Source organism: Dendropsophus ebraccatus, chromosome 15 (assembly GCF_027789765.1).
Source record: "Dendropsophus ebraccatus isolate aDenEbr1 chromosome 15, aDenEbr1.pat, whole genome shotgun sequence".
Lineage (NCBI taxonomy): Eukaryota > Metazoa > Chordata > Amphibia > Anura > Hylidae > Dendropsophus > Dendropsophus ebraccatus.
Window position 1 is genome coordinate 47,257,102 of NC_091468.1, and position 12,834 is coordinate 47,269,935.

A 12,834-nucleotide genomic window follows, 5' to 3' on the forward strand; every position below is an offset into this window, starting at 1 on the left:
GGCAAAAAATGTGGATGTAATCATATTTACAAGCGTTTGTTTAAAAAGTGTACATAAACTGCATCTGTATGTATGCAAAGGCATCTGTATGTATGCAAATATGTACTACATTTCCTAGGTGTATGGGGGTTCTGTAAATCTTACTTTTTGAGATTTGTTTCAGGTGAAGATGATGGATACTGTAACACAGGGGTGTCAAACTAGTGGTCCTCCAGCTGTTGCAAAACTACAATTCCCAACATGCCAAGACAGCTAAAGCTTTGGCTGTCCAGGCATGATGGGAACTGTAGTTCTGGAGGGTCACTAGTAAGACATCTGTGGTCTAACCTAATCCATGTTGGGGGGAACCCTACCCTCAAGAACCTGTAACTGAGGAGACTGCAGAGTGTCATACACGACTTTTCATTGCTCTCTGGCTGCTTTCAGTTGGACAGAATTGATTTGGACAGAATGGTATCAGACCTAAAAGAAACTTCAGGAAATATGCTCTAAGTAAAATAGGACTGGAACGTGCCACATTTCTGCGTCTAGTGCAGTGCGTCCCAACTGGTGCCTCTCGCCAAACTACAACTGAGAGAGCTGTTGTTTCACAAGAAGCAGAAAGGCACAGGTTAGCTCCGTTACTTGGCATGATTGAGGAGGAACATATCTCAATGATCTCAGGTTCTGTGGCAGTATGGCATAATGGACAAAAAGTTATGACTATCCAACCAAAGGCCAGTTACCATGATATAACCTCTTCTGGTACACTATGTCCTTATTTTACCCCAATACTTAGATTAAAGGGGTACTCCAGAGATTTGGGATTGGGAACTGTCTAAACCCCCTGCAGTACTAAAACCCCTGCTCTTTAGAGAGCAGGGCCCCATTCACCCAGTGTGCTGTCTATTATTATATACATTACCTGGGGAAAGGCTGTGCATTGCATTGTGCCAGCCTCTCCAGGCTATAGTCACATTGTGTTTTTGTTCTTCAATCATGCTCTATGTTAGCAATCTGTCGTCAAAGTGGGAAGCAGACATTATTTAAAAAAAAAAAAAAACTTTTAACATATCATAGAGAAATGTCAAAAGTTTTGATTGGTCCAGGCCTGTACCGATGGTGAGAAAGAGCCAGAAGACTGCACTAAGGTGACGTGACGAGTAGGGCTCCTAATGTAAGTCTACAGAGCCTGACTCTCTTCACTGACACAGAGCAGGGAGCAGTTCTCAGGACTGGTACAGGTCTGAACTCTCATGCCCGGACCATTGAAACTTTTTGACATGTCTATGACACATCAAAAAATTTTTTATAATGACAGGTACACTTTAATAGGTCAAATATTCTAATTGTGCCACATGATGTCATTTTCTCCCGGTATCCAGGTATGTCACATACTCAACTCCTGCTGCTAAACATTATGGCACCTCTTATGGATTGTCTGTTCAGTCAGCCAGTGACTACAGTGGTGTCCCATCCCAGTTACTGATTAGCTGAGCAGGCAATCCATCAGCCAGGTACATAACGTTTCAGCAACAGGTGCTGGTGGAGGCCGGTGGCGGTCAGAGATCAGTAAGCAGCGCTGCGGGGGTATGAGTATACTTTCTTATGTTCTTGTACTCCCCCTAACTGCGGGTGGAGTTTTAGGTTTCATGGGACTTCTCCTTTAATAGGCAGATCAGTTTCCTGTTTTGAGGGCCTGCCAACTAATGGAAGGGCAGAAACATGATGTGAATACAGGTATGTTCACACAGAATTGGTGCAGAATTGCCGCACTGTGGACTCCACTTGAAGTTCAGCCTGTCCCTTGATTCAATAAGAGGTCTCACGCACACTCCGCCATCCGCCAAAGAATTGCCATTCTTGAAATCTGGTTGGAATCTGTAAATTTTGTGCTGATTCTGTACTGTGAACATACCCTAGGGCAATGCAGCATTTTGCCTCCCTGTCTATCCCATTCTAGTCACCCAATGACCCACAGTACTGCCGGGGTAGGGCTAAAAGTATACAGGAACCTAAGAGGAGGGTGCGGGTGGCTCTTACCTGGCTGTGTGAAACCAATGATCCCCAATACTACCGGAAGAGCCAGAAAGCATACGCAAGCCTATGAGGAGGATGCGGGGGGTTCTTACCTGGCTGTGTGGCACCGATTACCCACAGCACTGCCCGGGGGGTAGGGCAGAAAGTATACATGAGCCTGTGAGGAGGGTGCAGAGGGGTACCTGGCTGTGTGGCACCAATGACCCTGATACTACCTAAGGGGCCAGTAAGAATACATGAGGAGGCTGTGGGGGCTCTTACCTGGCTGTGTGGCACCAGTGACCCAGATACTACCTGAGGGGCTGGTAAGTATACATGAGGAGGGTGGAGGGGGCTCTTACCTGGCTGTGTGGCACCAATGACCCCTGATACTACCTGAGGGGCCAGTAAGAATACATGAGGAGGCTGTGGGGGCTCTTACCTGGCTGTGTGGCACCAGTGACCCAGATACTACCTGAGGGGCTGGTAAGTATACATGAGGAGGGTGCTCTTACCTGGCTGTGTGGCACCAATGACCCCTGATACTACCTGAGGGGCTGGTAAGTATACATGAGGAGGGTGGAGGGGGCTCTTACTTTGCTGTGTGGCACCAATGACCCTCGATACTACCTGAGGGGCTGGTAAGTATACATGAGGAGGGTGCAGGGGCTCTTACCTGGCTGTGTGGCACCAATGACCCTCGATACTACCTGAGGGGCTGGTAAGTATACATGAGGAGGCTGCGGCATGCTCTTACTTTGCTGTGTGGCACCAGTGCCCCCGATACTACCTGAGGGGCTGGTAAGTATACATGAGGAGGCTCTTACCTGGCTGTGTGGCACCTCGGACCTGGAAGGTAACCCGGGCAGCAGTCATGGTGAGGATCTCCCTTCTATGGTGACTACTCACAAAGATCTTCCCTGGAAAACAGGAAACAATTCCATATATAAGAGCAGCCGGCGCAGGCAGGAGGCAGCACGGACAGTTCCTAGAAAGCTTCTCACCTGCGGGCTCCGGGGGACACTGACAATCCTCACTGACACCCCACTCGGGTGACACACACCCGGTTACACCTCCAATAGGTGCACAGCATAAGCGGCTAGGGTCTGAACTCCCCACAGCGCAACGTACCTCACCGCTCCCGAGACCGGTCCAGACCGGTATAAAGCCGTTCAGCCCCGCACAGTGCACTGAGCACCGGAAACAGTGACAGCATCTAGTAACAGAGTCATACTCTACCCTGCCGCATCGAGCCCCGCCCACCTACCCGCCCCAGCCAATAGCGCATCGCCGGGATTCTAGCCAATCATAGAAAAGCTACTATAACCCTCCGTTAGTCAGCGATTGAAGAGCGTCTGTGATTGGCTGCTTGGTGATTTGTGGCGAAGTTCACTTGTGTTTGTTGAGCGTTTGGGATGTGATGGCTGCGGGATATCCGTCTTGTACTATGCTGGTCATAACAAACTTGTGATTGGCTGCATTGGCAATACGACAACTAGGCACGATTCATGATGCAGTTCAAAACAAAAATTGCCTCTGTTACCCATAGCAACCAATCACAGCGCAGCTTTCAATTTTTGAAAAGCAAAATATATGAAAGCTGCGCTGTAATTGGTTGCTATGGGCTATGTTGCCCATAGCAACCAATCACAGCACAGCTTTCATAGAGTTAGCTTTTTAGAAAAACAAAGCTGCACTGTGATTGGTAGCTATGGTTAACAGAGGATGTCTTCCGGCTTCATAAATATTCCCTAGTTTCCTGTCACAAAGCAATCTGTACAGCTCAGTGTGCAGGCTGATGCCAGGAGATTGCACTGGACATGCCTCATGATGGCCTGTTTACAAACTTAGCTGGTGTGGGACGTATCCACGGCAACCTGTGGAATGGGGCCAATGGATCATGGCCTTCCTTGTGCCAGGCTTACAATTTACACATGCTATAAAAGGTAGATTTCAGGGCGGGCACATGGAGGTGTGACGGTGTGCTGGCAGGGGATTGACTGACATGCGTCATGCCAACAGGCATAACATCTGGCATTGTTTACAGTGCATTGTGTGGTGGCGGTTTGGCACAGGCAAAACCCCCTAAAAGAAGTGGCATGTCACTTATTCAGTTTTTAGCCAACTCCCACTAAAATCTATGGAAAAAGGAGTTAAAGCAAAATCCACAAACAAGATGGCAATTTACTATTTCTTATGTGCAACATGTTTGTTGTCTCCAGCGGAGGGTACATATACTAATAATGTGGATGAAGTCCACAATCTACCTCCGTGATCCGTGAAAAGTCATTCGTGATGGCATTCATTTTGCATCCATGTCCGTGTTTTTCATGGATCTTATAAAAGCTTTTTAAAGTGACTGTACCATCAGGCCCCGGATGAAGCACTAGAGGCGGGCCAACCCACCCCCAATGGAAGCAAACCCCTGCCCCTCTATGACACTACTCCATTAGAATCAATGGAGCCGTGTCATAGAGGGGCGGGGGTTTCCTCCCACTGGGGGTGGGTTGGCCCGCCTCTAGTGCTTCAGCCCTGGCCTGATGGTACAGTCATTTTAAATGACACTGATTACATCACATCCGTGTTTTTCACGGATGTGACATCCATGTTCATTTGTTAAAAACACAGATGTGATGTAATCAATGTAATTTATATGCTTTAAACTGATCCGTGAAAAACACGAACACGTTGCCTGCCACTACACCCCATCCACTTTATCAAGAAGTAGCGTAGGGGACATTACACAAAACAGTGAGTTGCGTAAAACTGGCATACAGCTTTCAGAAGTTGGCACCATTTGTTCTAGAATTCTTGTGCATTTGCAATAATTAGTCTTGGCTGAGATGGCTGTCCTACGCAGTTTGCACAACTCACATCAATGTTGATGGGAGTTGAGTAACCAGAGTAGCACATGGTGCCATCCCGTTCATGCAACTCCCAATAAAGTTAATGGGAGTTATGTAAATTGTGTGAAACAGGCACTTTGGTTGTTTCTGGCTTCTTGCCCACCTTCAGCATCAGTAAACTAGGCAAGTGTCGGGGGTAACCTCGATCGAAATATAAATGTAGGTGCCAAAGGCCTGCTGCCAGAAAGTTATACAGATTGGGAAAGTACAGTGGTCCCTTGGATTACGAGCATAATTCGTTCCGGGGCCGTGCTTGTAATCCAAATCCACTCTTAAACCAAAGCAAATTTTCCCATAAGAAATCATAGAAATGCAGACAATTGGTTCCACACCCTAAAAATACTGATTTATTATTCTGAATAATATGTAAAACTAATGAAACAAACATTCAGAAACAGCAGAATATGTAATATTATAAGTTACTGTACAGTAATGGAGAGGATGGGAAACACAAGGGCTGACAGAGACTGCAGGGAGTATGAAGGAATGAGCAGGGCATATGTGGCACATAAATGCAGCACTATCTGTCCGGTGAGAGAGGGGTTACAGCTAGAGCAAGAGATTACCTCCACAGTCCTGTCCCCTGATGTGAGCCCCAGCCTGAAGTGGATCTGCTATGATTTGGAAGGTGAGGGAGACTTCCTGGGTCAGAGTACAGTGCTGTAGACCCCGCTAGGCAGACCATGCCCCTCCTCCACTCACCCTCCCACCCAATACAGGGAGCTCTTACACCAAAGCAATGCTCTTACACCAAGTCACAATTTTGAAAAACTGTGAGCTCATAAACCAAAACGCTCTTAAACCAAGTTACTCTTAAACCAAGGTACCACTACTACAATTTAAAAAAAAGCCTTCCAGTATGAAATGGCTGTTATACATTTTGCAGATAACTTATTGGTATTCTTACTGAGGGTGGGTTCAGACTACGAAATCCGTGCAGATAAATTCCGGCAGATTCCGACGCTAGAACGCGCTCACGGCCATGTGCCTCTCCGTCCGTGCCATAGACAGCGGAATCGGCCCGCCCATAGAAAGGTGTCTATGGAGCCGGCAGATATGCGCGCGGCCGTGAACGGGTACAAGCTACGGAATCTGACAGAATTTATTCGTGCGGATTCCATAGTCTGAACCCACCCTTACTGTAATAAAGACATGTGGAATCTGTGTGAAAACATGCATCCTATTCAACCTTTTATTTCTGTGTTGCAGAAACAAAACATGAACTTCATTTGCAGAGAAGCCTCTTCAGGTAGCCTGGACACAGATTAACCACACAAAATAAAAAGCCACAGAAGACATCCAAAGATATGAGTCAGCTAAGTGACAGATCTCCCCAGGAGAGAAATCTGTGAGGATCTATGATGCTTTTAGTGTGGGTGAAGCTATTAAATGGAAGTAATCACACTAAAAACGCTGTTACAGCTCTAACTATGTCCCTGTATGCCCCCAGCACTGTTTCCGGATATATATGTAAACACTGTGAGTGTTACATATGTACTTTGTAAAACTCACCATTTAGTCATGTGGGCGGTCCTTTGCTCCAAAGTAGTCACAGCTGGCAAGAAATCTTGCCGGCAATCACGCCTCCCTGGCAGCATCGGCGCTCAGGCACGGCCCCTGTGTGACACTGGCGACTCTATATGCTAGGGAGGCGGGTTTGCGGCAAGATTTCCAGCCAGCTGTGACTACTTGGGAACTCTGGACCGCCCACATGACTAGATGGGTGAGTTGTACAAAGTAGTTTTACGTTACGTATACGTAATGCTCACAGCGTTTACTACGGGAACGGTGCTGAAGGGCATAAAGGGATGTATTTACAGCTGGAACAGCGTTTTTAGCGGGAATGGTTCCCTTTAAGATTGGCTGAAAACAGCCTATGTTCCCACACAGTATTTTTGCTTAGTATTTTACAACCAAAACCAGGAGTGGATTGAAAACACGGAAAGGCTACGTTCATACACTGTTGAAATTTAGTGGATAGGCGCCATTTAATAGCAAATATATGCCATTATTTTAAAACAACGGCCATTGCTTTAAAAATAACTGCTGTTACTTGCCATTAAATGATGGCCATCCACTAAAGTTCAGTAGGGTGTGCCCTTCCGTGTTTGCAATCCACTTCTGGTTTTGGTTGCAAAATACTGAGCAAAATACTTAGCTACAGGAGACCCAGGAAGTTGAGTATTACTTTTTTTTTTTAATCATATAGCCATGAGCCATGTTTTGGTGCCCACATAACCCATTTAAAATAAAATCTATTCTGTGAATCAAGGCAGTTGTTCCTCTCTATGTTTTTGAGACTAATGGTCCTTTTACACGGAACGATTTATCGTTCGAATTTGCACGATAACGATCGAATTCGAACGATAATCGTACGTGTAAACGCAGAGAACGATCAAACGAGGAGCGAGAAATCGTTCATTTTCATCTTTCAACATGTTCTCAAATTATCATTGGTCGTTCGCCAAAAATTCGCAGATCATTCCGTGTAAACATTCTTTCAACGATTTAACCTATGTGTGAGATAGGCTTAAGTGATCGCAAAATGATGATCGTTATAACAAAACATCGTTCATTCAAAATCGTTACTTGTGCGATCGGGCGAATTATCGTTCCGTGTAAAAGTACCATTATGCTGCGTTTACACGAAGCGATAATTCGCCCAATTGATCGTTTAACGATTTTAAAGCAACAATTTGGTTTTTATAACGATCAGCATTTAGACAAATAAATCGTTAGAAAATTTGTCAGAAAAATCGTTATTGCGATCGCTTTTAAGATCGCTTAAGCCCATCTTTTACATAGGGTGAATCTTTGAAAGACTGTTTACACGAAGCGATCTGCGAATTTATAGTGAATGACAAATGACGATTTGAGAACATGGTGAAAGATCAAAATAAACGATTTCTTGCTCTTTGCTTGATCATTTGCCGTGTTTACATGGAACGATTATCACTCAAATGCGATATGTTATTGCGAAAATTCGAACGATAATCGCTCCGTGTAAACGCAGCATAATGCTGGGCAATATGAAGACTTCACTGGTGCAACAACCAGTCACATTAAGGCCATGTTTACACACAGTGAGAACATCAGCTGTTGTTAGGCTGGGTTCACACTACGTTTTTGCCATATGTTTTTTTCATACATTTTTTGCAAAAAATGGATGGAAAAAACGGATGCATGTGTGTGCAAGATTTTATAGTTTTTTTTTGCTATGCTACAATAAAGGAATTGGATTTGGACGACTGAGTTCTGGAACTATCCTTGCTGCCTGTTCCTTGGTGATTGCTCGTACCTCCGTGCACCAGCAGGAGGGAATATACGTGCAGGTGTGGTCAGCTGATCATCCTTCCTCCTAAGACTACGTTTTTGTGTACGTTAAAAAACAAACTGATTCATTTTAATCCATTTTTTTATAATGGAATTCAATGGAAAAACGGATCAAAACAAATGCATACTCATGCATCCGTTTTTTTCCATGTGCTTTTCATCCTTTTTTTGTAAAAAAAAAAAATGGATGAAAAAAATGGATTGCAAAAACGTAGTGTGAACCCAGCCTTAAACCGAGCTGGGTCAAACAACAACTGATGTCCGAGATGTTCATCCAGCCGATACTGCAGTATCAGCCGGATGAACAACACTTTATTTGAATTGGAATGCGGGCATATTCGGCTGTGCCCACACTCCAATTAGCCATAGACCACAATGTATAGTATAGTCGGGAGCTGTACTTTACATTGTGTGCACAAGCTATCTGGTGTAGCTGCTGTTCACTGAATAGCGGCCACACAAAATAGACCTGGCAATTACTTTGTGTGGCCACAGAGAACACTAGCCGTAGTGTATACAGAGTGTATACAGTACGGCCATTGTTCCATACAGCCTTATGTAATTTCACACTGTTAATAAACAGCGCTGTGGAATCTGTTGGCGCTATACAAATAAATATTATTATTATTATTATTATTATAAACAGCGGCCGTTGTTGCAACCTGCAAAAATGTTTATTGCAAGAATACAGTATGTGAACATGGCCTTAAGGTGCACAACCAAATATCTGAGTTTTCTCTATGCTTTGCTGTAAAATTGGTGTCGTACAACTATTTTAGGGTGCGATGCGGCGTAGAACTGCACACAATTTTTCCATGACATAGTGGGAACAAAAATCATGCAGATGTTACAATGGATTTGCAGCTGCACAAGAGTTGAAGTATATGTTAGCAACGTTTAAAGGGACTTTTTTCTAGCACAACTGAAGTGTATCTGTCACTAAAAAACATTTGTTATGTCCTATGTTTTTATGCCCTAGTTTTTTTTTTTTTTTACATGACAAGTGTCCTTTAAATCAGGTTATATTACAGTTTCCATGTAGAATAGGACTAACACACAAAACAGTTGGCAGGGAGAGGGTTAATGTCAGTAGCTGCTCTTCCTGGTACTTGGAGGCTTGGCAGAACATGTGTACTGGTATTAAGGAGAGGGCAGTCATACAACATGGAATTATCTGGTCGCTTCAAAAACAAAACATGAAGTTGCCAGGGGTGGGGTCACATAAGGATACGTGTTCTTGGAAACTTGTTTAGCTCTGTCTTGGCTATCAAGGGATAGTTTAATGTCACTGGGCACAGGAACAGAACAGACGGGAAATGGTCGGGCCTCAGTCGTGAGAAAGTCAGGGGTTAGAAATGTGATTACTCATCATGGATTTGCTAGGATCATATAAATGGCTCCTTAATAGCTTGTCTGTCATATAATAATGTTTTCATTATCAGCAACAATTGACTAATGATTATGTCTCATTATCTCAGAATATATATATATATATATATATATATATATATATATATATATATATACTGAGATAATAAGACGTGTTAGGATAATAGTGTAAAATTCCTACATCTTTATTAAGGCTTGCAGTCTATAAGATGTATTAAGTTATCTAAAGAAGAGCATACAGATTTGTGATAAAGGAACAGGAAGAGACCAGGGAGGGGACATATAACCACTTAAGGGAGCGGCTGCACAGCAATTGCTTTTAATGTTCATCAAGGCATTCCGTAAGCCAAAATGTATAAAAATTATTTATTATACAAGTAACACCCACTGTTGATGTAACACCCAGCTCCTGTGTGTCTGTAACAGCGGAACCTCCGTGCAGACGCACAGTCCTCCACCGGGTTGGCCTGTACCCAGTACTTCATCCAAAAAAAAGTTGCAATTGAAGACAGCGTCCTAAAGTATCAAAAAATATTATCCTTTATTTTGCCATATGCGTATAAAAATACAAAGTTTCGGCCCTTTAAAACATACTGAGCCTTTCTCAAGTATGATACTTGAGAAAGGCTCAGTATGTTTTAAAGGGCCGAAACTTTGTATTTTTATACGCATATGGCAAAATAAAGGATAATATTTTTTGATACTTTAGGACGCTGTCTTCAATTGCAACTCTTTTTTATATATATATATATATATATATATATATATATATATATATATATATGCGCTGTTAATATAGCAGTTAAAGCAGTGTTCTCACCACAATAACTGCTCATAAAAGAAAGAAGAAATGTGTTACATAGAGTCTCCAATCTCATAAAAAAGTTCATGAGTGAGCACCGCTGTCTATTAAGTTCAAATGCACTAATCTTCTTTAACCTGATCTTAAAGGGAACCTGTCACCAAGACAATGCTATCTAATCTATCACCATCATGTTATAGAGCAGGAAGAGCTGTGCAGATTGATATTTATCTTTATGGGAAAAGATTCAGTATAACTTGTAACTTGTTGATTGAAATCCCTGCTTATTCTGTGGTAAGGAGTCCAGTGGGCGGTGTCACTCAATGGACTGGACTCCTTAGCATGGAAACTTCAGAGGTTTCAATCAATAAATTTCAAGTGATACTGAACCTTTTCCCAAAAAGATATATATCAATCAACTCAGCTCATTCTACTCTATAACATGATGCCGATAGCTGAGGTAGCATTTTCATGACAACGAGTTCCCTTAAAACTACATACTGTATATGTTTATTTGTATAAGGCTGGGTGCATACTGCATTTTCCAATCAATTTTTTTTTTTTGCAAAAAACAGATGCATTTGTGTTGATGCCCCTGCATGTACGCTGATGCCCCTTTGTTCTAGTAATCACAGTTGGTCTCAGCACTCAGACTCCGGAAAATTAAAAACTTTTGACATGTCTCTATGGCATATCAGAAGTTTGTTTTAAAGTTTAGATACACCTTAACCCATAAGGAAGAATGACCAGGAAGTATTTTGGTTGGGATTATTACACAGGTTTTTGTATGGGCCCTGTAATTCCGCATTTGTTCGCTGTAATTCCGCATTTGTTCGCTGTAGTTCTGTATTTGTTCCCTGTAGTTCTGTATTTGTTCCCTGTAGTTCTGTATTTGTTCCCTGTAGTTCTGTATTTGTTCCCTGTAGTTCTGTATTTGTTCGCTGTAGTTCCGTATTTGTTCGCTGTAATTCCGCATTTGTTCGCTGTAGTTCTGTATTTGTTCCCTGTAGTTCTGTATTTGTTCGCTGTAGTTCTGTATTTGTTCCCTGTAGTTCTGTATTTGTTCCCTGTAGTTCTGTATTTGTTCGCTGTAGTTCCATATTTGTTCGCTGTAGTTCCATATTTGTTCGCTGTAGTTCTGTATTTGTTCGCTGTAGTTCCGTATTTGTTCGCTGTAGTTCCGTATTTGTTTGCTGTAATTCCGCATTTGTTCGCTGTAGTTCTGTATTTGTTCGCTGTAGTTCCGTATTTGTTCGCTGTAGTTCCGTATTTGTTTGCTGTAATTCCGCATTTGTTCGCTGTAGTTCTGTATTTGTTCGCTGTAGTTCCGTATTTGTTCACTAATCGTTCACTGTAATTCAAAATGGTTTCTTCTTTTGCTTGGATCAGATGGAGTAAATGATCGTGGGAATGATCATTGTAACAATGACTATCATTCTGTGTAATATGGTAAACGATTTCAGGTTAATGAAAAACAATAGTTTGCGATCGTTAATCGTTAAAAATCATCTAATAAGACCCTAAAGCCCCTATTCCACGGGCTATTAGCGCTTGTTTGCTCCTCGTTCCCCGCTCGCTGCTGCCGCTATTTCACGCGGCAGCAGCAAGCGGGTGAGTCGGGGGGGGGGGGGGGGCATGGGGAGCTGCGGGGGGGGGGCTGCTGATTGTCCGGGCAGCTCATAGGATACAGCAGCGTCTGCTGCCGACGCTCCTATTCCACGGAGCGCTGGCAGCATATCGTTGCTGTATCAGTCGTTTGTCTTTCAACATGTTTGAAAGACAAACGACGCAACGATCAGCCGACATGAATGATGTCGCCTGATCGCTGCTGTTAATTGCACAGGACGATTATCGGCCGTAACGGCCATTATCGGCCGATGTCGGCCGATAATCGTTCCGTGGAATAGGGCTTTGGGCCAAACATAAAAAATGGAAAACTATAATATAACAATGCATCTGCACTTCGTTTCTGTTTTCCAATGGCTTCTACTTGTGACTCACATTTATATCCACCAAAATAAAAGTAAAAGTTGCCTTGACAATATTTATTACCTATGAATCCAAGCAACCAAGTTTACTTGGCACCAATGACACATAATTGATGTGGACTGTCTGTCCTCTGTCTCAGACATCATGTCCTCTCTATATATAAAACTGAATCTTTCTAAAAGTGAACTTCTTTCATCTACTAACCCACCTAAACATGATGGGGAGATTTATCAAACATGGTGTAAAGTGAAACTGGCTCAGTTGCCCCTAGTAACCAATCAGATTCCACCTTTCATTCCTCACAGACTCTTTGGAAAATGAAAGGTGGAATCTGATTGGTTGCTAGGGGCAACTGAGCCAGTTTCACTTTACACCATGTTTCATAAATCTCCCCATGTTTATCTCAGTGTATGGTAC

General features: G+C 43.1%; 2 protein-coding genes across 6 annotated transcripts in view; one reads left to right on the top strand and one right to left on the bottom strand.

The window, feature by feature from the left end:
• The window catches only part of GPCPD1 (glycerophosphocholine phosphodiesterase 1), a 53,309-nt gene extending 50,066 nt beyond the window's left edge, over nt 1-3,243 (bottom strand). For 2 of the 5 annotated variants that reach the window (XM_069955360.1, XM_069955359.1), the window contains exon 1: nt 2,826-2,896. Coding sequence is in view for 2 of the 5 variants with exons in the window: in XM_069955357.1 (XP_069811458.1) it covers nt 2,826-2,874 (49 nt within the window). In the remaining 3 variants the exon portion in view is untranslated. Of the gene's footprint in view, nt 1-2,825; nt 2,919-3,002 lie in introns of those variants that run through there. The other 3 variants (XM_069955357.1, XM_069955358.1, XM_069955361.1) reach the window with 3 other exon arrangements.
• A 485-nt stretch (nt 3,244-3,728) lies between these two features.
• Nucleotides 3,729-12,834, top strand: part of SHLD1 (shieldin complex subunit 1) — a 107,930-nt gene continuing 98,824 nt past the window's right edge. The window contains exons 1-2 of the mRNA XM_069955113.1: nt 3,729-3,944; nt 6,114-6,252. The gene's annotated coding sequence lies outside the window, so the exon portion shown is untranslated. The remainder of the gene's footprint in view (nt 3,945-6,113; nt 6,253-12,834) is intronic.